Raw genomic sequence first — 25,000 nt, forward strand, 5'->3', positions numbered from 1 at the left:
TTCTAGACCAGTTCTATCCCAGGTCTGGTTCTGGTCTGGTTCTGGTTCTGGTCTGGTTCTGGTCTGGTTCTGGTTGACCGTGTGTGTGTTTCTGGTCTGGTTCTGGTTCTGGTCTGGTTCTGGTCTGGTTCTGTTCTGGTTCTGGTCTGGTTCTGGTTCTGGTTCTGGTTGACCGTGTGTGTGGTTCTGGTCTGGGTCTGGTCTGGTTCTGGTCTGGTTCTGGTTCTGGTTGACCGTGTGTGTTTTTCAGGGAGCTGGAGGAGGAGGTGAGTCTGTCTGAGGTGGAGTTCAGGTTCTTCATCGTGTCGGGGCTCAGGAGTCTCCACGGAGAAGTACGACCAAAGACTCTTCACCTGAGACGAGACGAGACTGACGACGGACGGACGGACGGACGAGACGAGACGGACGGACGACCGGACGAGACGGACGAGACGAGACGGACGGACGAGACGGACGGACGAGACGAGACGAGACGAGACGAGACGAGACCGGACGAGACGAGACCGGACGAGACGAGACCGGACGAGACGAGACCGGACGCGTCAGGACGAGACGAGACCGGCGGCGTCAGGTCGGGACATGGGACATGGGGGCGCCACCATTTTCATTTCTCGTGACTCGGTTTTCATTTTTTCGTGACTCGGTTTTTGTTTTTCGTGACTCGGTTTTTAGTTTTTCGTGACTCGGTTTTTTTCGTGACTCGGTTTTCATTTCTCGTGACTCGGTTTTCATTTTTCGTGACTCGGTTTTCGTTTCTCGTGACTCGGTTTTCGTTCCTCGTGACTCGGTTTTGTTTTTCAGGTGGGAGCGGCGTTGACCTTCGACCTCCTGGAGCATGATGAAGTTTCAAACGTGGCTGTGCTCAGAGTGTCCAGAGAGTGAGAGACCGACCACACACTGCCCCCGTGTCCTCGAGCAACACACCTCACACTCTTTATCATCGACCAGGACTGGACCAGGAACTGGACCAGGACTTAAACAAGACTGAACCTGGATTAGACAACGACTTAAACCAGGACTAGACCTGGACTGAACTCGGACTGAACTCGGACTGAACGCTGACTGACCTGGGACTAGACCTGGGACTAGACCTGGGACTAGACCTGGGACTAGACCTGGACTTGACCTGGACTCGACCTGGACTGAACTCTGACTCGACCTGGACTGAACGTGAACTGAACGCGGACTGAACTCAGAATAGACCTGGACTAGACCTGGACTAGACCTGGACTAGACCTGGACTAGACATGGACTAGACCTGGACTAGACCTGGACTAGACCTGGACTAACATATCTTTGATTTTGCAGGGGTCTGGTGAAACTTTGGAGCTCTTTGACGTTGCTGGGATTTTACAAGAACCAGCGCTGTGCCTTCAGAGTCCTACAGGTACTGGACCTGGACTAGACCTGGACTAGACCTGGACTAGACCTGGACTGGACCGGGACTTTTTATTTCTTTAGTTGCTCATATTTGGACTAAACCAGATCTGTCCTTTTTCATCAGGTCTCCTCAAGTCCTCCAGAAAGTTGAGAGTGATGTGGCTTGGGTCTGGTCTCGGGTCTGGTCTCGGGTCTGGTCTCGGGTCTGGTCTCGGGTCTGGTCTCGGGTCTGGTCTCGGTTCTGGTCTCGGGTCTGGTCTCGGGTCTGGTCTCGGGTCTGGTCTCGGGTCTGGTCTGAGGTCTGGTCTCGGGTCTGGTCTGAGGCCTGCTCGTGGTCTGGACTTGCCCCGGTCTAGATCTGGTCTTCGGTCTCTTCACGTTGGTCAGGTTTTCAGTCTGACCAGGACTTTCTCTGAGCAGGACCTGGTTGAGTTCTCGGTTCTGACCGGGGACTCGAACCCTCTCCATCTGGACCCGGACTTTGCCAAGACCACGGTCTTCTCCAGACCTGTAGTCCACGGAGTCCTGGTGAGTCCTGAGACGAGTCGCTGTAGACCCGGACTTTAAATCTGAAAAACCAAGTAGAAGTTTAACAATATCAAAGTCTCACGATACGATATCGTCACGTCTGAACCTGACGATACGATTTTTATTTCAATATCGTTGGAAAGTTCACGATATTCTCCAGAATAACCAGAGTGACTAAACCAGGACTAAACCAGGACTAAACCAGGACTGAACCAGGACTGAACCAGGACTGAACCAGGACTAAACCAGGACTAAACCAGGACTAAACCAGGACTGAACCAGGACTGAACCAGGACTGAACCAGGACTAAACCAGGACTGAACCAGGACTGAACCAGGACTGAACCAGGATTAAACCAGGACTAAACCAGGACTGAACCAGGACTGAACCAGGACTGAACCAGGACTAAACCAGGACTGAACCAGGACTGAACCAGGACTAAACCAGGACTAAACCAGGACTAAACCAGGACTAAACCAGGTTTAAACCAGGACTGAACCAGGACTGAACCAGGACTGAACCAGGACTAAATCAGGACTGAACCAGGACTAAACCAGGACTGAACCAGGACTGAACCAGGACTAAACCAGGACTAAACCAGGTCTAAACCAGGACTAAACCAGGTCTAAACCAGGACTGAACCAGGACTGAACCAGGACTGAACCAGACTAAACCAGGACTAAACCAGGACTAAACCAGGACTAAACCAGGACTAAACCAGGACTGAACCAGGACTGAACCAGGACTGAACCAGGACTTAAACCAGGACTAAACCAGGACTGAACCAGGACTGAACCAGGACTGAAACCAGGACTAAACCAGGACTAAACCAGGACTGAACCAGGACTAAACCAGACTAAACCAGGACTAAACCAGGACTAAACCAGGACTAAACCAGGTTTAAACCAGGACTGAACCAGGACTGAACCAGGACTAAATCAGGACTGAACCAGGACTAAACCAGGACTGAACCAGGACTGAACCAGGACTAAACCAGGACTAAACCAGGTCTAAACCAGGACTAAACCAGGTCTAAACCAGGTCTAAACCAGGTCTAAACCAGGTCTAAACCAGGTCTAAAACAGGACTAAAACAGGACTAATCCAGGATTAGAACAGGACTGAACCAGGTCTAAACCAGGGCTGAATTAGGATTAAACCAGGTCTAAGACCAGGACTAAACCAGGACTAAAAACAGGTCTAAAGTAGATCTAAACCAGGACTGAACCAGATCTAAACTAGGACTAAAACCAGGACTAAAACCAGGACTAAAACCAGGTCTAAACCAGGACTAAACCAGGACTAAACCAGGACTAAAACCAGGACTAAACCAGGACTAAAACCAGGTCTAAACCAGGACTAAAACCAGGTCTAAACCAGGACTAAAACCAGGTCTAAACCAGGACTAAAACCAGGTCTAAACTAGATCTAATCCAGATTTAAATCAGGACTACATCAGAACTAGAACAGGATTTAACAGGTCTAAATCCTGCTGCTGTGGATCGTGTTTCTTCTTCTTCTATCAATAATATTTTTAATTTGGTTCAGTAAAGTCTGGACTTTTTATTTTCTTTTATCAGACAAAACTTCTTACGTTGAGATTTCCTCGTCTTTGTTTCTCTACAGCAAATCAAGTAATCCAAAGTAATCAGATTACACTTTAAGTAATTGAATGGATTACGTTACAAACTACATTTTGGAGTGTGTAATCTGTAATCTGTAGGGGATTACATTTTAAAAGTAACTTCCCAACACTGTCTATTGCATAATGAAAACGGTGGACTCTTTGTTCTTTGTGATTTAATTTCTCTGGGTTAAATAAAAAAGTGTAAATGTTCCGGGTTGTTCTGGGCGTCCGCAGGTGAACGGTCTGATCTCCGCTCTCCTCGGCTCCAACGCTCCGGGCTGCGTCCTCCTGAAGCAGGACATACGCTTCCCCGCGCCGCTCTTCCCCCGCGAGCCCGTCCTGGCCCGGGTCCAGGTCCAGAGGGTCCGGCTTTCCACAGCTCTGGTCTCGGTCCGGGTCCAGACCCAGACCCGGACCGGAGACGGGGCCCAAGAACCGAAAGTGGTGCTGGAGGGAACCGTGACCGTGAAGATTCAGCGGGACGAGCGAGGACGGACCTGAGAGGAACTCCGGACCCGGACCTGGACCCGGACCTGGACCTGGACCCAGCTCAGATCTGGTCCTTCGCAGGTTTAACAGAGACACTGAAGGACACGTCAAGACATTTCCCTGTTTGGACGATAAAGGACATGTTTTTTTTTTTTTCTGAAATTAGACGAGAAACTGGATATTAAAACTGTTTATTTACATTTTGTCTCAGTTGTTTTAATGTGGTGTTTTTACATCTGGGTCCAGTCAAGTGGTAACGGAGGGAAACAGGGTCAGATTTTTGACATTCAAATGTCTCTTATTCAGAAACTAGAGGAACTATTGAAATAAGTAAAGTATCAGAATGTAGGAAAGAGTTACACTCCAACAGGGTCAAGTTAAACCTGTGAGATTCTTTCAAGTTCAAGACAAAAAATGTAAAAACTCATGTTGGTAACGGAGGGAATGAAATATGCAGCACTTTTTGGTCAATAAATCCAAACAGTGATAACTCTTGGTTCTCACTTCCATATCCTTAACAAACTGGTTTGAATATTTGCTTCATATAGTTTTCTACCATATGGTACAAGATTAGGTTGAAAAACCTCTGACTTTTTGACTCATGAGATTTTTTATTAAGAAAGGTCATGGTAACGGAGGGAAAAGTAACGGAGGGAAAATTGTACAAACAAGTAGAAGGTGCAGGATTTTACATCATTTTTTGTTTTTTTCTTCTGAATACTTTAATATTACTTCAAAATGAAAGGAAACTATTTCTATAAAATATGTCAGTCCTTCCAAGAACATTTTTATCATTTTAAATATATATATATTATATTTTTAAATCATGTACCTTCATCAACAGTTCAAAAGATCCTGCAGGGCTGTATGTTTGACACTCCTGATCTAAACTGTGTCCAATAATTTCCCTTGTGGATCAATAAAGTTTGTTTAAGTCTAATAAACAGGAGTTTCTAAGACTGATCCAGGAAAAGCACCAAACCTGTAAGAACTGTCAACTTTATTTTTATGTATATGTTTTATTGACAAATGCAGGTTGATTACTTTTACTAACACACACATTAACAGGCGTCATTCTAAAGGGTTTCAGTCAGTCTGGCGCCACTTAGTGTCTCTGCTCAGTTTCATTTCTCTCCAGAAACTAAATCAGGAATCAAAAAACACTAGACCAGAGTGTCAAACATACGGCCCGGGGGCCAGATCCGGCCCTCCAAGACCTTAAATCTGGCCCTCCGCTGATTTTCTGCTAAAATATTTTAATGATATTTTCTATTAAAATCTTGTTAATTTTCTGTGGTGTTTATCACAGCAGCGTCTCCAGCGTCTCTGTACGTGGCCCCTCCCACCAGAGCAGCACAAATGAAGACTTGTCTCTTTCCAAACGCTCTTAAAGGACGATCGTTTTGACTGTTGACCGTGACACCCTCATCAGAAAAATGTCCAACATGAGAAAAGTGGAGCCGAGTGCAGGATTTTACAACAAAAATCGACTTGTTCATGTTCAAACTTTGTGTTGAAATTGTATTTTTCTTAAAGTTTCAGGTTGTTCATAATATTATAATATTTTGTAAAAGAAAGAGTTCATCAATTAAAAAAGATTTCTGTAATAGATTTGTGTTTCTCTGCACAAATATTTGAACTTATTGTTATTTTTGAGGTTTATATGACATGAGTTTTCTGATCCAGACACTTTGGATCAAAGTCGGTTGGACTCGACCCCCGGAACAAAATGAGTTTGACTCTCCTGGTTTAGAGTTTCCACACGTCCCTGTTTCCCCGGGACAGTCCCAGTCCTGATCCTGTGTCTCTGTCCCAGCAGATTTATACAAAACCACTGATTTGCCCCAATTTTATACAAGAAATGTCCCAGTGTCTCTATTTTTAACCAATCTGATCCTGCAACAGTAAAAAGAGAAACATAAACTGACATTTGTTTAAATAAAATACAGAAAAGCTGTTTTAAAACGACCGAAACACAAAGAAAATGTGAAACTGTAGTGACTCATGTTCGAGCCGAGTGCAGAACTATTCTCCTTAATCTTGCTCTTGTTTCAGTTTTATTATTTCCAACCACCACAAACCAGGAATGTTCCAGTTTTTAACTTTAAAAATCTCTCACTCCGCAGCTCACACGTCACAATATAAAACAAATAAAACGACGGAGTAAAAAGTGTAAACTGTAATATTAAATTCTAAAAAAGTAGCAAAAAAGAGCAAGAGACACGAGTCAAATAAAGCAGGATTTTATAAATATAGATAAAATTTAAACAATCCACACTGTACACATGAATTAAAATCAACTCACCCTCCAGTGCAAACAAGTACAAAAACAATAATAAATAAATAAAATATAGAGTAAATAAACAGGTAGATAAGTACGAGTGCAAGAAATAAAAAAGACTGGAACACCCAAGAGTAAAAAAACTCACTGCACTTTATTAAATATTACACTGTATTAAATATGAAATACACTAACTAAATGTGTAAATAATCTTTCTAAATGACAGTATTTTTAATACATTTTGACAAACTATGTAAATAATCTTTGTAAATTTCTGTATTTTTAATAAACTTTAACTAATTAATCTTTGTAAATTTCTATATTTTGAATACATTTTAATCAAATGTATAAATAATCTGTCTAAATTTCTGTATTTTTAATAAACTTTGACTAAATGTGTAAATATTCTTTCTAAATTTCTATATTTTGAATCAACTTTGATTAAATTTATAAATAATCTTTGTAAATTTCAGTATTTTGAATAAACTTTGACTAAATGTATAAATAATCTTTGTAAATTTCAGTATTTTGAATAAACTTTAACTAAATGTATAAATAATCTTTGTAAATTTCAGTATTTTGAATAAACTTTTATTAAATATATAAATAATCTTTGTAAATTTCAGTATTTTGAATAAACTTTAACTAAATATATAAATAATCTTTGTAAATTTTTGTATTTTGAATCAACTTTAACTAAATAATCTTTGTAAATTTCAGTATTTTTAATAAACTTTGATTAAATATATAAATAATCTTAGTAAATTTCAGTATTTTTTAATAAAGTTTGATTAAATATATAAATAATCTTTGTAAATTTCTATATTTTGAATAAACTTTGACTAAATGTATTAATAATCTTTGTAAATTTCTATATTTTTAATAAACTTTGACTAAATGTGTAAATAATCTTTGTAAATTTCTGTATTTTGAATAAACTTTAACTAAATATATAAATAATCTTTGTAAATTTCTGTATTTTGAATAAACTTTGATTAAATGTGTAAATAATCTTTGTAAATTTCTGTATTTTGAATAAACTTTGATTAAATATATAAATAATCTTTGTAAATTTCAGTATTTTGAATAAACTTTGATTAAATATATAAATAATCTTTGTAAATTTCAGTATTTTGAATAAACTTTGATTAAATATATTAATAATCTTTGTAAATTTCTGTATTTTGAATAAACTTTGATTAAATGTATAAATAATCTTTGTAAATTTCTGTATTTTTAATAAACTTTAACTAAATGTATAAATAATCTTTGTAAATTTCTATATTTTTAATAAACTTTGACTAAATGTGTAAATAATCTTTGTAAATTTCAGTATTTTGAATAAACTTGTGGCAGATTTTGTTGTTTACATCGAGCTGTGGGCGTGTCTCCCGTACCAACATGGCGGCTGCGTCACTACGTGTTACGCGTTTACGTCTCTTCCGCGTTCGGGTGAAGCTCCGGCTCCAGTCAGCGGCTCTTGTGGCTCCTCTTCCCCGGCTCTCAGGCTCTGTCCGCCCGCTGCCTCCGCTCCCGGGACCCGCCGCGCTCACCGGGCTCCCGCGGCCCTCTCCCCGGACCCTCCTCCGCCCCGTGCCCGCCCGCCGATGCCCGGGGCCGGGATGTCTTCTTACCTGGAGACGCCGAGCCCTGGACGGCAGCTCCTGGATGACACGGTCCCGCTCAGCGCGACCATCGAAGCGAGCCAGAACCTGCAGTCCCACACGGTACACCGAGCCACGGCCCCGGCGCGACCCCGACCCGCCGGTTCCGTTTCACTAAATCCACTTTTATTTGATTTAACTCTTTTAATTTGCTTTAGAACCGCGCTCGGAACACTAGCTGCGTCAGTAGATCCATTATCGGACACAGCTGTGGCCTGGACCTGGTTTAGATCTGAGTTTAGACCTGGTTTAGATCTGAGTTTAGACCTGGTTTAGATCTGAGTTTAGACCTGGTTTAGATCTGAGTTTAGACCTGGTTTAGATCTGAGTTTAGACCTGGTTTAGATCTGAGTTTAGCCTGGTTTAGATCTGAGTTTAGATCTGGTTTAGATCTGAGTTTAGACCTGGTTTAGATCTGAGTTTAGATCTGGTTTAGATCTGGTTTAGATCTGAGTTTAGACCTGGTTTAGATCTGAGTTTAGACCTGGTTTAGATCTGAGTTTAGACCTGGTTTAGATCTGAGTTTAGACCTGGTTTAGATCTGAGTTTAGACCTGGTTTAGATCTGAGTTTAGTCCTGTTTTAGTCCTATTTTAGTCCTGGTTTAGATCTGAGTTTAGACCTGGTTTAGTCCTGTTTTAGTCCTATTTTAGTCCTGGTTTAGATCTGAGTTTAGACCTGGTTTAGTCCTGGTTTAGTCCTGCTTTAGTCCTGGTTCTGTGTGTTTTTTTTGGGACACGGGACCTGCCTCTGATGAAGCAACATCCTGCTCGTTTCCTCGTGAAGTTCACTTGCAAAACATTTACCAGAAACACAAACGTCGTAAAAGTGGAATTTTAACCAAACTGACTTTAAAATATTAAAACTGAGAGGAATTTAGTTTAGTTTAGGGTCAAACTGGATGTTACAAAATTATTATAAATATTTGTCACAGAAAATATTATTCTTATTAGTTGTTTGGTACAAGACTTTACTTCAACACATCGTCTTATTTTAATTTAATTTTGTTTAGTTTTAGTTTCTATTCACTGGAAAAACTTTATATAAATACAAGTAATGCAAAACCTTTCCTGGTTTAGTCCTGGTTTAGAACTGGTTTAGTCCTGGTTTAGTCCTGGTTTAGACCTGAGTTTAGTCCTGGTTTAGTCCTGGTTTAGTCCTGGTTTAGACCTGGTTTAGACCTGGTTTAGACCTGAGTTTAGTCCTGGTTTAGTCCTGGTTTAGACCTGGTTTAGACCTGATTTAGACCTGATTTAGTCCTGATTTTAGTCCTGATTTAGACCTGGTTTAGACCTGGTTTAGTCCTGGTTTAGACCTGGTTTAGACCTGGTTTAGTCCTGGTTTAGACCTGGTTTAGACCTGAGTTTAGACCTGGTTTAGTCTTGAGTTTACACCTGGTTTACACCTGGTTTAGACCTGGTTTAGACCTGGTTTAGACCTGGTTTAGTCCTGGTTTAGACCTGAGTTTAGACCTGATTTAGTCCTGAGTTTAGACCTGGTTTAGTCCTGGTTTAGACCTGGTTTAGACCTGAGTTTAGACCTGGTTTAGACCTGAGTTTACACCTGGTTTACACCTGGTTTAGACCTGGTTTAGACCTGAGTTTAGACCTGATTTAGTCCTGGTTTAGTCCTGGTTTAGACCTGGTTTAGACCTGAGTTTAGACCTGATTTAGTCCTGGTTTAGTCCTGGTTTAGACCTGGTTTAGACCTGGTTTAGACCTGGTTTAGTCTCTCAGATATTTGTCACAGAAAATATTATTACTAGTTATAAATATTATTACACAGTTCTATATTTTAACACATTTTAATTTATTTTATTTTTATATTAACACATAATTGTTTTTATTTTTATTTTGTTTGTGTTTTACATTTGCAGAAAACTCAGTTTTTAATAAATCCCACTAATACAAAACCTTTCCTTTGTATTCACGTCTAAACCGGGTATTTCCAACACTTTTTCAGCCTTTCACTTCGTAATACGAGTGATTTTTTTTTTTTTTTTTTTTTTTTTTTTTTTTCTCTTACACTTGTCAAACTGATTAGACAAATCCTGTAATTAAAAACGACCTTTGAGACCAACAAAATGATCCAGCTTTAACGAACCTTATTCACGTACACGTCAATTTAACAACAAAGTCACTCATTTAACCTTTATATTCATGTTCAAACGCACCAAAGAAGCAGATTTAGAGCTTTTAGAAGATTTTTAATAATTCGGCTAAAGTGAAATAAATGAAATAATGTCACGTTTGTTTAAAAATGTAAGAAAAACAAACGGTCAGTAGTAAATCTGTGGTTAAAGTGTTATTGCGGTCAGGCGCAGATGCTCACTTGTGTTTATGGATGTTGAATGGGAGTTTTGAAGTGTTTTTTTTGTTTTGTTTTGTTTTTTTGAAGCGGAGGGGCAGCGGTAGTTCCCGGGTGAAAGTGTCCGGGAAAAGGGCGCCGTGCCGCGGGTTTGTTGTTGACGTGAAGCCGGAGATCTGCGGAGGTAGCTTAGCATGCTAACGGGCTAACGGACTAACGCGCTGACAGAATGTAAACAGAAGAAGAAGAAGAAGAAGAGAGAAGAGAAGGAGAGAAGGAGAGAAGGAAGGGAGAGGGAGAAAAGAAGAAGAGAGGAGAGGAGAGGGGGAAGGAGAAAAGAAGAGAAGAGGGGGAGAGAAGAGGGGGGAGAAAAGGAGGGAGAGAGATAAGAGAGGGAGGGAGAAAGGGAGAGAAGAGTTGGAGGGAGAGAGAGAGAGAAGGGGGAGGAAGGAAAGAGGAACTGAAGGGGGGGGGATGCAGGAAAGAAGAAAAAAAAAAGGACAAATAAAGGAAGTGCAGACTCATAAAGACCGTTAACAGGACTGTATATTTATTATTTGTTAATTATTACTGTTTTATTAGTTTATTAGTGTTTTATTAGGTCTGGTCCGGTTCAGACTGGGTTCAGACCAGGTTCAGACCAACTTTAGACCGGGTTCAGACTGGATTCAGACCAACTTTAGACCGGGTTCAGACTGGATTCAGACCAACTTTAGACCGGGTTCAGACTGGATTCAGACCGGGTTCAGACCAACTTTAGACTGGGTTCAGACTGGATTTAGACCAACTTTAGACCGGGTTCAGACTGGATTCAGACCGGGTTCAGACCAACTTTAGACTGGGTTCAGACTGGATTCAGACCAACTTTAGACCGGGTTCAGACTGGATTCAGACCGGGTTCAGACCAACTTTAGACTGGGTTCAGACTGGATTTAGACCAACTTTAGACCGGGTTCAGACTGGATTTAGACCAACTTTAGACCGGGTTCAGACGGATTCAGACCAACTTTAGACCGGGTTCAGACTGGCTTTAGACCGGGTTCGGACCAACTTTAGACTGGGTTCAGACTAGTTTAGTTTTAGTTGGTTTAGTTTATGATTAGTTTATTATTGGTTAATTATTAGTTAATTATTAGTTTATTAATAATGTATTAGTAGTTTATTATTAGTTAATTATTTGTTTATTATTAGTGTATTAATAGTTAATTATTAGTTAATTAATAGTTAATTACAGCTCTGATCATGTTTAAACTCCTGAATCACACAAACTGAACTTTCAGTCAAAAACCCAAACCTCTGGTCCCAAACACGACCTGGACTTGAGTTTGTTTCAGTCGAACTCTTCATTATTATTATTATTATTAGATGATTATTATTATTATTATTATCAGATCTCCAGATGCTCTGTTCCACCTCGTGATGTCATGACGTGGTTGTTTTTGCAGGTGAACAGTTCCTTTTACCTTCAGGTCGGTAGAAATCGGAAACTCCAGGGCTGAAAAAAATGATCCAAAGAGGAATGTGGGAAAAAGAGAGGGATGGACAGAGAGAGAGAGAGAAGAAGAAGAAGAGGAAGAAGAGTTTTATTTAGTGGATTTGACCTGAAAATGACCTGTTCATATGAGATTCACCTGATCTGAAAACCATCCACACTCAAATCCTCCTGCAGTTTAGACCTGGTTTAGTTCTGAATTTAGTCCTAAATTTAGTCCTGGTTCAGACCTGGTTTAGTCCTGGTTTAGTTCTGAATTTAGTCCTGAGTTTAGTCCTGGTTCAGACCTGGTTTAGTCCTGGTTTAATTCTGAATTTAGTCCTGGTTTAGTCCTGGTTGGTTTAGTCCTGGTTTAATTCTGAATTTAGTCCTGGTTTAGTCCTGGTTCAGACCTGCTTTAGTCCTGGTTCAGACCTGAGTTTAGTCCTGGTTTACTCCTGGTTTAGACCGGAGTTTAGTCCTGGTTTAGTCCTGGTTTAGACCTGAGTTTAGACCTGGTTTCAATCTGAATTTAGTCCTGACTTTAGACCTGTTTTAGTCCTGGTTTAGTTCTGAATTTTGTCCTGAGTTTAGTCCTGATTTAGACCTTGGTTTAGTCCTGGTTTAGTCCTGGTTCGTGTTTTAAATGGTCAAACAAAAAACAAGTGGAGTCAGATCAGCTGAGACTCACATGTGCACGAAACGAAGAGAAAAGAGGAAGAGAGAGAGAAAGAGAAAGTGCAGTTTGTTTAGTTTAGAGTTTGTGGATTTGACCCGAATATGACCTGTTCATGAGATTAGTCTGATCTGACATCCTCCTCTTCCTCCGGTTCAGTCCTGCTTTAGTCCTGCTTTGGTCCTGGTTTAGTCCTGGTTTAGTCCTGGTTTAGTCCTGGTTTAGTCCTGGTTTAGTCCTGGTTCAGTCCTGGTTTAGTCCTAGTCTAGTCCTGCTTTAGTCCTGCTTTAGTCCTGGTTTAGTCCTGGTTTAGTCCAGTCCTGGTTTAGTCCTAGTTTAGTCCTGCTTCAGTCCTGGTTTAGTCCTGGTTCAGTCCTGCTTTAGACATTTGTAAACTTGGTGTGGCTCCTTTGGGTCTGAGGCGGGTTCATCCTTCGCCCGCAGACTTAAGTCGGTGAAGTGTCTTGCCCAAGAGCACAACAACGCGAGAGTAACAAAGACTGACTTTAAACTTTACTCTTGTGTTGTTGTTTTTTTCAGGAGTACATCATCCGAGTGCAGAGGGGCGTCTCCTCAGACAACTGCTGGCAGGTACAACTCCAGACCGGGTCCAGACCGGGTCCAGGACCCGGGTAGACTGACTTCAGACCGGGTCCAGACTGAATTCAGACCGGGTCCAGACCGACGTCCAGAGGTCCAGACCGGGTTCAGACTGGCTTTAGACCGGGTTCAGACTGGGTTCAGACCGGATCTAGACCGGGTTCAGACCGGATTTAGACCGGGTTCAGACTGGATTTAGACCGGGTTCAGATTGGCTTTAGACCGGGTTCAGACCTTTTAGACCGGGTTCAGACCGGATTTAGACCGGGTTCAGACCGGATTTAGACCGGTTCAGACCGGTTCAGACCGGATTTAGACCGGGTTCAGACCGGTTTTAGACCGGGTTCAGACCGGTTTTAGACCGGGTTCAGACCGGATTTAGACCGGGTTCAGACCGGTTTAGACCGGGTTCAGACCGGTTTTAGACCTGTCTTTCTTTTTATTCAGTCCTGTTTCAGTCCTGGTTTATTCCTGGTTCAGATGTTGGTTTAGTCTCAGTTTAGTCCTGGTTACAGTCCCTGTTTTAATCCTGGTTCAGACCCTATTTTAGCCCCGGTTTAGTCCTAGTTTAGTACCTGGTTCAGTCCTGGTTCAGTCCTGTTTTAGTCCTGGATTAGTTCCTGTTTTGGTCCAGTCCAGGTAACAGTCTGTTTTACTTGCAGGTGATTCGTCGATACAGCGACTTTGATGCACTAAACTCCGCCCTCCAGGTGAGTCCTTTACTTAAAACTGTTTCAGAATTTTCTCTGTTTGATTTTAGTCCTGGTTTAGTCCTGGTTTAGTCCTGGTCTTGACTGGGGTGTTTTATTCTTCTTAAACAGGAAAATGTTTTTGTGCTGAGTTTTAGTTTTTCTCTTCCTGTTTCTCTGACTCCACGACCTCATACCAACATCTGCTCCCAAAACCCTGGTTTAGACCTGGTTTAGACCTGGTTTAGACCTGGTTTAGACCTGGTTTAGACTGGATTTTGGAGGAGAGGGAGAGAAGAGAGGAGGAAAAAAAACAAAACAACTATTAGGCGCTTTGAGGATTTAAACATTTAAAAATAATCTTACAAAATAGTCCTGGTTTAGTCCCAATGTAGTCCTGGTTTAGTCCTGGTTTAGTTTTGGTTTAGTCCGCATACCCGCCCGTAACATTCCAGAACGTTAAAACCCGCCCGTTTCAGCAACTATTTGCCGTACCAGGACTCTGCGGGACTCTCTCTGTACGGGACTCTGCAGGATTCTGGGGACTCTGGGACTGTAGACTCTGTGACTCTCTGGGACTGTACGGGACTCTGCACGGGACTGGGACTGTACGGGACTGTACGGGACTCTGCGGGACTGTACTCGGGACTGTACGGGACTGCGGGACTGCGGGACTGTGGGACGGGACTACGGGACTCTGTACGGGACTCTGGGACTGTACGGGACTGGGACTGCGGGACTGTACGGGACTGTACGGGACTGGGACTCTGTACGGGACTGTACGGGACTGTACGGGACTCTGCGGGACTGTACGGGACGGGACTCTACGGGACTGTACGGGACTGTACGGGACTCTGGGACTGTACGGGACTGTACGGGACTGTACGGGACTCTATGGGACTGTACGGGACTCTACGGGACTCTGGGACTGTACGGGACTCTGGGACTGTACGGGACTCTACGGGACTCTATGGGACGGGACTGGGACTGTACGGGACTGGACTGTACGGGACTCTATGGGACGGGACTGTACGGGACTCTACGGGACTGTACGGGACTCTGTACGGGACTGTACGGGACTCTATGGGACTGTACGGGACTGTACGGGACTCTATGGGACTCTACGGGACTGTACGGGACTCTACGGGACTGTACGGGACTCTACGGGACTGTACGGGACTCTACGGGACTGTGGGACTGTACGGGACTCTGCGGGACTGTACGGTGACTGTACGGGACGCTGGGGGGCGCTGGGGGGCGCTGGGAGAGGGGCTTGTCCAGGTTTATTGTAGATCTGTAACGATGTAAACATCTTTGAGCCTTGAAAGTGGAAACTGCGGCCGATACTGATGGAACTGATACCTGCCGTCTCTAGTGTCTCACCTGCACCTGTCCCCCCCCCCCCCTTCCGCAGGTGAGTGGGATCTCTCTGCCGCTACCTCCCAAGAAGCTGATTGGAAACATGGACCGGGACTTCGTCGCCGAGAGACAGAGAGGACTGCAGGCCTACCTGGACTACATTACCCAGCATCCTCTGCTCTGCTCCTGCCTCAGCGTCAAGAGGTTCCTCGACCCCAACAACTACACCACCAACTACACAGGTCCGAGCTCCAGCGCAGACACGAACACAGAAAACACACATTCAAGTTCAGAACGTCGATGGAAAAAAAGTAGAAAGACAAAAAAATAAAGTCAATCAAAACTAATAAAGGAAAACAGAGGAAACTTACCTGTTCAGTTTACAGTTGTTATAATTGTGCCTCTGGATGAAAGTGTGAGGAAGGGCATCTGGTGTAAACGTGTCTCGTGTTTTTACCATGTGTGTTTGTCTCGTGTTTTTACCGTGTGTGTTTGTTTTGTGTTTTTACCGTGTGTGTGTTTGTTGTGTGTTTGTTTCGTGTTTTTACCGTGTGTGTTTGTTTCGTGTTTTTACCGTGTGTGTTTGTTTTGTGTTTTTACCGTGTTGTTTGTGTGTTTCTGTTTTTTGTGTGTTTGTTTCGTGTTTTTACCGTGTGTGTTTGTTTCGTGTTTTTACCGTGTGTGTGTTTGTTTTTGTGTGTTTTTACCGTGTGTGTTTGTTTTGTGTTTTTACCGTGTGTGTTTGTTTTGTGTTTTTACCGTGTGTGTTTGTTTGTGTGTTTTTACCGTGTGTGTGTGTTTGTTTCGTGTTTTTACCGTGTGTGTTTGTTCTCGTGTTTTTACCGTGTGTGTGTTTGTCTCGTGTTTTTACCGTGTGTGTTTGTTTTGTGTTTTTACCGTGTGTGTTTGTTTTGTGTTTTTACCGTGTGTGTTTGTCTCGTGTTTTTACGTGTGTGTTTGTTTCATGTTTTTACGTTGTGTTTTTCAGAGATCGCGCTGCAGCAGGTCTCCATGTTCTTCAGGTCGGACCCCAAATGGGAGGTTCAGGAGCCGCTCAAAGACATGGGTAAAAACACACACACACACACACACACACACACACACACAGGGTAAAAACACACACACACACACACACACACAGGGTAAAAACACACACACACACAGGCTACACAGGGTAAAAACACACACACACACACACACAGGGTAAAAACACACACACACACACACAGGGTAAAAACACACACACACACAGGGTAAACACACACACACACACAGGGGTACACAACACACACACACACACACAGGGTAAAAACACACACACACATACACAGGGTAAAAACACACACACACATACACAGGGTAAAAACACACACACACACACACACACACACATACACAGGGTAAACACACACACATACACAGGGTAAAAACACACACACACACACACACAGGGTAAAAACACACACACACACACACACAGGGTAAAAACACACACACACACAGGGTAAAAAACACACACACACACACACAGGGTAAAAACACACACACACACACAGGGTAAAAACACACACACACACACACAGGGTAAAAACACACACACACACATACACAGGGTAAAAACACACAACACACACACAGGGTTAAAACACACACACACATACACAGGGTAAAAACACACACACACAACACAGGGTAAAAACACACACACACACACACAGGGTAAAAAAAACACACACACACACAGGGTAAAACACACACACACACACAGGGTAAAAACACACACATACACAGGGTACACAGGGTAAAAACACACACACACAGGGTAAAACACACACACACACAGGGTAAAAACACACACACATACACAGGGTAAAACACACACACACACACACACAGGGTAAAACACACACACACACAGGGTAAAAACACATACACAGGGTAAAAACACACACACATACACAGGGTAAAAACACACACACACACATACACAGGGTAAAAACAACACACACACACACACACAGGGTAAAAAACACACACACACACAGGGTAAAACACACACACACACACAGGGTAAAAACACACACACACACACAGGGTAAAAACACACACACACATACACACAGGGTAAAAACACACACACACATACAGAGGGTAAAAACACACACACACAGAGGGTAAGAACACACACTGGTAGATATAATATATAAATATAAATTAGTAATATTTGTGACTGTGTGTTTCAGGTTGGAGAATCAGAAAACAATACTTCATGATCAAAAACAAGGAACAGCCCAAAGAGAGATACGTCCTCAGCTGGGTAAGACCTGGTTCAGAGACCTGGTTCAGACCTGGTTCAGACCTGGTTCAGACCTGGTTTAGATCTTGTGTCAGTCTCATGTTGTACATTAGTATAAATAAACTTGATTAGTTTTAGTGAGTTACTCGAGGTCTGGAGTTTTCTCATGCAGCATCAGCAGGACCAACAACTGCAGGAGTTATAGTAGTATTTGTAGTATTTGTACTATTTGTAGTAGCAGTAGTAGTAGTAGTAGTTGTAGCATTAGTAGTAGTAGTAGTAGTACCAGTAGTTGTAGTAGCAGTAGTAGTATTTGTAGTATTTGTAGTAGTATTTGTAGTAGTGGTAGTAGTAGTAGTAGTAGTATTTGCAATATTTGTAGTACTAGTAGTAGTATTTGTAATATTTGTAGTAGTAGTATTTGTAGTAGTATCTGTAATATTTGTAGTAGTAGTATTTGTAGTAGTATTTGTAGTATTTGTAGTAGTATTTGTATTATTTGTAGTAGTAGTAGTAATATTTGTAATATTTGTAGTAGTAGTATTTGTAATATGTGTAGTAGTAGTAGTATTTGTAGTATTTGTAGTAGTAGTAGTACTATTTGTAATATTTTTGTAGTAGTAGTAGTAGTAGTAGTAGTATTTGTAATATTTGTAGTAGTAGTATTTGTAATATGTGTAGTAGTAGTAGTATTTGTAGTATTTGTAATATTTTGTAGTAGTATTAGTAGTAGTAGTAGTAGTAGTATTTGTAATATTTGTAGTTGTAGTAGTAGTAGTAGTATTTGTAGTGTAGTAGTAGTAGTAGTATTTGTAGTAGTAGTATTTGTAATATTTGTAGTAGTAGTAGTAGTAGTAGTATTTGTAATATTTGTTGTAGTAATAGTAGTAGTATTTGTAATATTTGTAGTAATATTTGTAGTAGTAGTACTAGTAGTATTTGTAATATTTGTAGTAATATTTGTAGTAGTAGTACTAGTAGTATTTGTAATATTTGTAGTAATATTTGTAGTAGTAGTAGTAGTATTTGTAATATTTGCTGTAGTAATAAGTAGTAATAGTAGTGTAGTATTGTAGTAATATTTGTAAGTAATATTTGTAGTAGTAGTACTAGTAGTATTTGTAATATTTGTAGTAATATTTGTAGTAGTAGTAGTAGTAGTATTTGTAGTAACATTCTCATCTGTGTGTTTCAGGTGGATCTGGGTCCAGACAAGTTCCTCTCAGACAAAGATCTACAGTCAGCTGTGAAACTGCTGTCTGCCCTGCCTGTACGTCAGGGACGCACCTGACACACACGCGCCTGACACACACGCGCCTGACACACACGCACCTGACACACACGCACCTGACACACACGCATCTGACACACACGGGGGACCTGACACACACGCCTGACACACGGGGACACGGGGACGCGCCTGACACACACGGGAGCCTGACACACACGAGGACGCGCCTGACACACACGGGGAGGACACACACGCGCCTGACACACACGGGGACGCACCTGACACACACGCGCCTGAACACACTGACACACACGGGGGACGCACCTGACACACACTGACACCTGACGCACCTGACACACACACGCACCTGACACACGGGGACGCGCCTGACACACACACGCGCCTGACACACACGAGGACGCGCCTGACACACACGGGGACGCGCCTGACACACACGCCTGACACACACGGGGACGCGCCTGACACACACGAGGACGCGCCTGACACACACCTGACACGCACACACACACGGGGACGCGCTGACACATACCTGACACAGCCTGACACACGGGGACGCGCCTGACACACACGCGCCTGACACTGACACACACGGGACGCGCCTGACACACACGGGGACGCGCCTGACACACACACGACCTGACACACGGACGCTGACACCGACACCTGAACACGGGGACGCGCCTGACACACACGGGGACGCCTGACACACACGCACCTGACACACACGGGGACCTGAACACAACAGGGGACGCGCCTGACACACACGCACCTGAACGGACACACACGCACCACACACCGCACACGGACTGACACACACGCACCTGACAACACACGGGACTGCACATGACGCGCCTGACACACACGGGGACGCGCCTGACACACACGGGGACGCGCCTGACACACACACGCGCCTGACACACACGGGACGCGCCTGACACACACGCACCTGACACACACGGGGACGCGCCTGACACACACGCCTGACACACACGGACTGACACACACAGCGCCTGACACACACGGGACGCTGACACACACACGAGGACACACGCCTGACACACACGCACACACACGACGCACCTGACACACACGACGCACCTGACATGGGGACCACCTGACACACACGGGGACGCACCTGACACACACTGAGGAGGAGGGCACCTGACACACACGGGGAACTGACACACACACTGACACACACGCACCTGACACACACGGGGACGACACCTGACACACACGGGGGATGACACACACGACCACCTGACACACACGAGGAGGACGCACCTGACACACACGCACCTGACACACACGCACCTGACACACACGAGGACGCACCTGCCACACACGCACCTGACACACACTGGGGACGACTGACACACGCACCTGACACACACGACACCTGACACACACGCACCTGACACACCACCGACCACCGACGGGACGACACACAACGCACCTGACACACACGCACCTGACACACACACGGGACGCGCCTGACACACACGGGGACGCGCCTGACACACACGGGACGCGCCTGACACACACACACCTGACACACACACGCGCCTGACACACACGGGACGGGACACACAGCGCCTGACACACACACACACACTGACGACGCACGCGCCTGAACACACACTGACACACACGCACCTGACACACACCACGCACCGACACACCACCTGCACACACACGAGGACGCACCTGACACACACACGGGGACGCACTGACACACACGGGGACGCACCTGACACACACGACTGAGGAGGGCACCTGACACACACGGGGACGACACACCTGACACACACGGGGACACACCTGACACACACACACCTGACACGCACCTGACACACACGCACCTGACACACACGGGACGCCTGACACACACGCACCTGACACACACGGGGACACACCTGAAACACACGGGGACGCACCTGACACACACGAGGACGCACCTGACACACACGCACCTGACACACACGGGGACGCACCTGACACACACGAGGACGCACCTGAAACACACGCACCTGACACACACGGGGACACACCTGACACACACGGGGACACACCTGACACACACGGGACACACTGACACGCACGGGGACGCACCTGACACACACGCACCTGACACACACGGGGACGACACCTGACACACATGGGGACGACACCTGACACACACGGGGACGCACCTGACACACACGGGGACGCACCTGACACACACGGGGACGCACCTGACACACAGAGTGAGGATGCCTGACACACAGAGTGAGGACGCCTGACACACACGGGGAGGACACCTGACACACACGGGGAGGGCGTCTAGAGTAACGGGTGGTGCTCCTGGAGTAACGGGTGGTGCTCCTGGAGTAACGGGTGGTGCTCCTGGAGTAACGGGTGGTGCTCCTGGAGTAACGGGTGGTGTTTCTGGAGTAACGGGTGGTGCTCCTGGAGTAGCGGGTGGTGCTCCTGGAGTAAACGGGTGGTGCTCCTGGAGTAACGGGTGGTGCTCCTGGAGTAACGGGTGGTGTTTCTGGAGTAACGGGTGGTGCTTCTGGAGTAACGGGTGGTGCTCCTGGAGTAACGGGTGGTGCTTCTGGAGTAACGGGTGGTGCTTCTGGAGTAACGGGTGGTGCTCCTGGAGTAACGGGTGGTGTTTCTGGAGTAACGGGTGGTGCTCCTGGAGTAACGGGTGGTGTTTCTGGAGTAACGGGTGGTGTTTCTGGAGTAACGGGTGGTGCTTCTGGAGTAACGGGTGGTGTTCCTCAGGGGTCGGTGGTGGTGCCGGTGGTTTTCTTCAGTCTCAGTGAATCTTCAGCTTTGATCATCAGAGCGTTCAGCGAGAGAGGCTCCCTCCGAGACCACATCTGCAAGGTACTAATACTACAAATACTACTGCAAATACTAAAAATACTACTACTACTGCAAATACTACTAATACTACTATTGCAAACACTACTACTACTACTACTACTACTACTACTACTACTACTGCGACTACTACCACTACTAGTGCTACTACTACTACTAAGGCAAATACTGCTACTGCAAATACAACTACTACTATTGCAAATACTACTACGACTACTACTACTACTATTACTACTACTACTACTACTACTACTACTACTGCAAATACTACTACTACTACTACTACCACTGCTACTATTACTACTGCAAATACTACTACTACTGCATATACTACTACTGCAAATACTACTACTACTGCAAAATATTACTACTACTGCAAATACTACTGGAAACACTACTACTACTAATACTCATACTTGTGTATTTTCAGGTGAAGCCGAGGGAGTCGTACTTGAAGAAATACTGTAACCCCAAAAAGAGCCAAGGTCTGGACCTGCCGTCCATCAAACTGTACGGACGCACCATCCTGGAGGTGAGACCAGGTCCAGTCCTGGTCCAGTCCTGGTTTAGTCCAGGTCCAGTCCTGGTTTAGTCCTGGTTTAGTCCAGGTCCAGTCCTGGTTTAGTCCAGGTCCAGTCCTGGTCTAGTCCTGGTTCAGTCCAGGTCTAGTCCTGGTCTAGTCCTGGTTCAGTCCAGGTCTAGTCCTGGTTCAGTCCAGGTCCAGTCCTGGTTTAGTCCAGGTCCAGTCCTGGTCTAGTCCTGGTTCAGTCCAGGTCTAGTCCTGGTTTAGTCCAGGTCCAGTCCTGGTCTAGTCCTGGTTCAGTCCAGGTCTAGTCCTGGTTTAGTCCAGGTCCAGTCCTGGTCTAGTCCTGGTTCAGTCCAGGTCTAGTCCTGGTTTAGTCCAGATCTAGTCCTGGTTTAGTCCCTGGTTTAGTCCCTGGTTTAGTTCCTGGTTTAGTCCTGGTCTAGTCCTGGTTCAGTCCAGGTCTAGTCCTGGTTTAGTCCCTGGTTTAGTCCCTGGTTTAGTCCCTGGTTTAGTCCCTGGTTTAGTTCCTGGTTTAGTTCCTGGTTTAGTCCCTGGTTTAGTCCCTGGTCTAGTCCTGGTCTAGTCCTGGTTTAGTCCCTGGTTCAGTCCTGGTCTAGTCCTGGTCTAGTCCTGGTTTAGTCCAGGTCTAGTCCTGGTTTAGTCCCTGGTCTAGTCCTGGTTCTAGTCCTGGTTCAGTCCTGGTCTAGTCCTGGTCTAGTCCTGGTCCTGGTCTAGTCCTGGTCTAGTCCTGGTCTAGTCCTGGTCTAGTCCTGGTCTAGTCCTGGTTTAGTCCTGGTCTAGTCCTGGTCTAGTCCTGGTCTAGCCCTGGTCTAGTTCTGGTCTAGTTCTGGTCTAGTTCTGGTCTAGTCCTGGTCTAGTCCTGGTCTAGTCCTGGTTCAGTCCTGGTTCAGTCCTGGTCTAGTCCTGGTTTAGTCCTGGTCTAGTCCTGGTCTAGTCCTGGTTCAGTCCTGGTCTAGTCCTGGTCTAGTCCTGGTTCAGTCCTGGTCTAGTCCTGGTTTAGTCCTGGTTTAGTCCTGGTCTAGTCCTGGTTCAGTCCTGGTCTAGTCCTGGTTTAGTCCTGGTTTAGTTCTTTAGTCCTGGTCTAGTCCTGGTTCAGTCCTGGTCTAGTCCTGGTCTAGTCCTGGTCTAGTCCTGGTCTAACCCGGTCTCTCTCGGTGTGTCTCCTCTGTAGACCCTCAGGATGCTCCACAGCTCTGGTCTGTTCTTTGGACATCTTCACAGCTGTAATGTTCTGGTGGAGGACGGTTCCGTGCGGCTGGTGGACCTGGAGGCTGGTCTCCTGGGAGTTCCATCAGCGCTCAGACCTCTGTTCACCCAGTTCAGGAAAATCAACGTAAGGAACGGAACGCACCATTTAAACTCAGATAAAAAGGTTCTCCTGGATCTCCTGTAGACCACAGAGAGCGTAGATGTCTTCCTCTTTGTTCTCCTGTAGTTCCTCTCGTTGTTCTCCTGTCCTTATGGTTCTTCTGTAGTTCCTCTCGTTGTTCTCCTGTCCTCATGGTTCTTCTGGTTCTTCTGTAGTTCCTCTCGTTGTTCTCCTGTCCTCATGGTTCTTCTGGTTCTTCTGTAGTTCCTCTCGTTGTTCTCCTGTCCTCATGGTTCTTCTGTAGTTCCTCTCGTTGTTCTCCTGTCCTCATGGTTCTTCTGTAGTTCTTCTTGTTGTTCTCCTGTCCTCATGGTTCTTCTGGTTCCTCTGGTTCTCGTGTCCTCATGGTTCCTCTGGTTCTCCTGTCCTCATGGTTCTTCTGGTTCTTCTATAGTTCCTCTCGTTGTTCTCCTGTCCTCATGGTTCTTCTGTAGTTCTTCTCATTGTTCTCCTGTCCTCATGGTTCTTCTGGTTCTTCTGTAGTTCCTCTCGTTGTTCTCGTGTCCTCATGGTTCTTCTGTAGTTCTTCTCGTTTTTCTCGTGTTCTCATGGTTCTTCTGGTTCCTCTGGTTCTTCTGTAGTTCTTTTCGTTTTTCTCGTGTCCTCATGGTTCTTCTGGTTCCTCTGGTTCTTCTGTAGTTCCTCTCGTTGTTCTCCTGTCCTCATGGTTCTTCTCCTGTCCTCATGGTTCTTCTGGTTCCTCTGGTTCTCGTGTCCTCATGGTTCCTCTGGTTCTCCTGTCCTCATGGTTCTTCTGGTTCTTCTATAGTTCCTCTCGTTGTTCTCCTGTCCTCATGGTTCTTCTGTAGTTCTTCTCATTGTTCTCCCTGTCCTCATGGTTCTTCTGGTTCTTCTGTAGTTCCTCTCGTTGTTCTCTGTTCTCTGGTTCTTCGTTTTCTCGTGTTCTCATGGTTCTTCTGGTTCTCTGGTTCTTCTGTAGTTCTTTTCGTTTTTCTCGTGTCCTCATGGTTCTTTCTGGTTCCTCTGGTTCTTCTGTAGTTCCTCTCGTTGTTCTCTCCTGTCCTCATGGTTCTCCTGTCCTCATGGTTCTTCTGGTTTCCTCTGGTTCTCTGTCCTCTGTTCCTCTGGTTCTCTGTCCTCATGGTTCTTCTGGTTCTTCTGTAGTTCTCTCGTTGTTCTCCTGTCTCATGGTTCTTCTGTAGTTCTTCTCGTTGTTCTCCTGTCCTCATGGTTCTTCTGGTTTTTCTGTAGTTCTTCTCGTTGTTCTCCTGTCCTCATGGTTCTTCTGTAGTTCTTCTCGTTGTTCTCCTGTGCTCATGGTTCTTCTGGTTCCTCTCATTGTTCTCGTGTCCTCATGGTTCTTTTGGTTCTTCTGTAGTTCTTCTCGTTGTTCTCGTGTCCTCATGGTTCTTCTGGTTCTCTTGTTTGTTCTCGTGTCCTCATGGTTCTTCTGGTTCCTCTGGTTCTCCTGTAGACCACAGAGAGCGTAGATGTTTTCTCTTTTCGGGGTGGTTCTGTATGAGATGACGTACGGACGTCCTCCAGACTCTGTCCCCGTCAACCAGTTTCCAGATGTTCCACACCCCAGCGTAGGTCAGTGAACGCAACACGACAACGACACAACAACAACACGAC

At 44.9% G+C, this 25,000-nt stretch overlaps 2 protein-coding genes across 5 annotated transcripts in view; both read left to right on the forward strand.

Annotated features, from left to right (window-relative positions):
• The window catches only part of rpp14 (ribonuclease P/MRP 14 subunit), a 5,779-nt gene extending 1,556 nt beyond the window's left edge, over nt 1-4,223 (forward strand). Inside the window, exons 3-7 of one of the 4 annotated variants that reach the window (XR_008632906.1) lie at nt 251-332; nt 802-878; nt 1,309-1,387; nt 1,505-1,607; nt 1,680-1,756. Coding sequence is in view for 3 of the 4 variants with exons in the window: in XM_055158922.1 (XP_055014897.1) it covers nt 251-332; nt 1,309-1,387; nt 1,505-1,908; nt 3,769-4,035 (832 nt within the window). In the remaining variant the exon portion in view is untranslated. Of the gene's footprint in view, nt 1-250; nt 333-801; nt 879-1,308; nt 1,388-1,504; nt 1,909-3,768 lie in introns of those variants that run through there. The other 3 variants (XM_055158923.1, XM_055158922.1, XM_055158924.1) reach the window with 3 other exon arrangements.
• A 3,514-nt stretch (nt 4,224-7,737) lies between these two features.
• Nucleotides 7,738-25,000, forward strand: part of pxk (PX domain containing serine/threonine kinase) — a 36,708-nt gene continuing 19,445 nt past the window's right edge. The window contains 12 exon segments of the mRNA XM_055158945.1: nt 7,738-8,031; nt 12,962-13,012; nt 13,684-13,731; nt 15,125-15,311; nt 16,058-16,135; nt 17,313-17,386; nt 18,561-18,635; nt 21,387-21,491; nt 21,919-22,020; nt 23,207-23,368; nt 23,429-23,446; nt 24,856-24,958. Of these exon segments, the coding sequence (XP_055014920.1) occupies nt 7,912-8,031; nt 12,962-13,012; nt 13,684-13,731; nt 15,125-15,311; nt 16,058-16,135; nt 17,313-17,386; nt 18,561-18,635; nt 21,387-21,491; nt 21,919-22,020; nt 23,207-23,368; nt 23,429-23,446; nt 24,856-24,958 (1,123 nt within the window). The 5' untranslated portion in view covers nt 7,738-7,911.

Source organism: Boleophthalmus pectinirostris, unplaced genomic scaffold (assembly GCF_026225935.1).
Source record: "Boleophthalmus pectinirostris isolate CB_2022bp ecotype Guang Dong unplaced genomic scaffold, ASM2622593v1 HiC_scaffold_23, whole genome shotgun sequence".
Taxonomy (NCBI): Eukaryota; Metazoa; Chordata; class Actinopteri; order Gobiiformes; family Gobiidae; genus Boleophthalmus; species Boleophthalmus pectinirostris.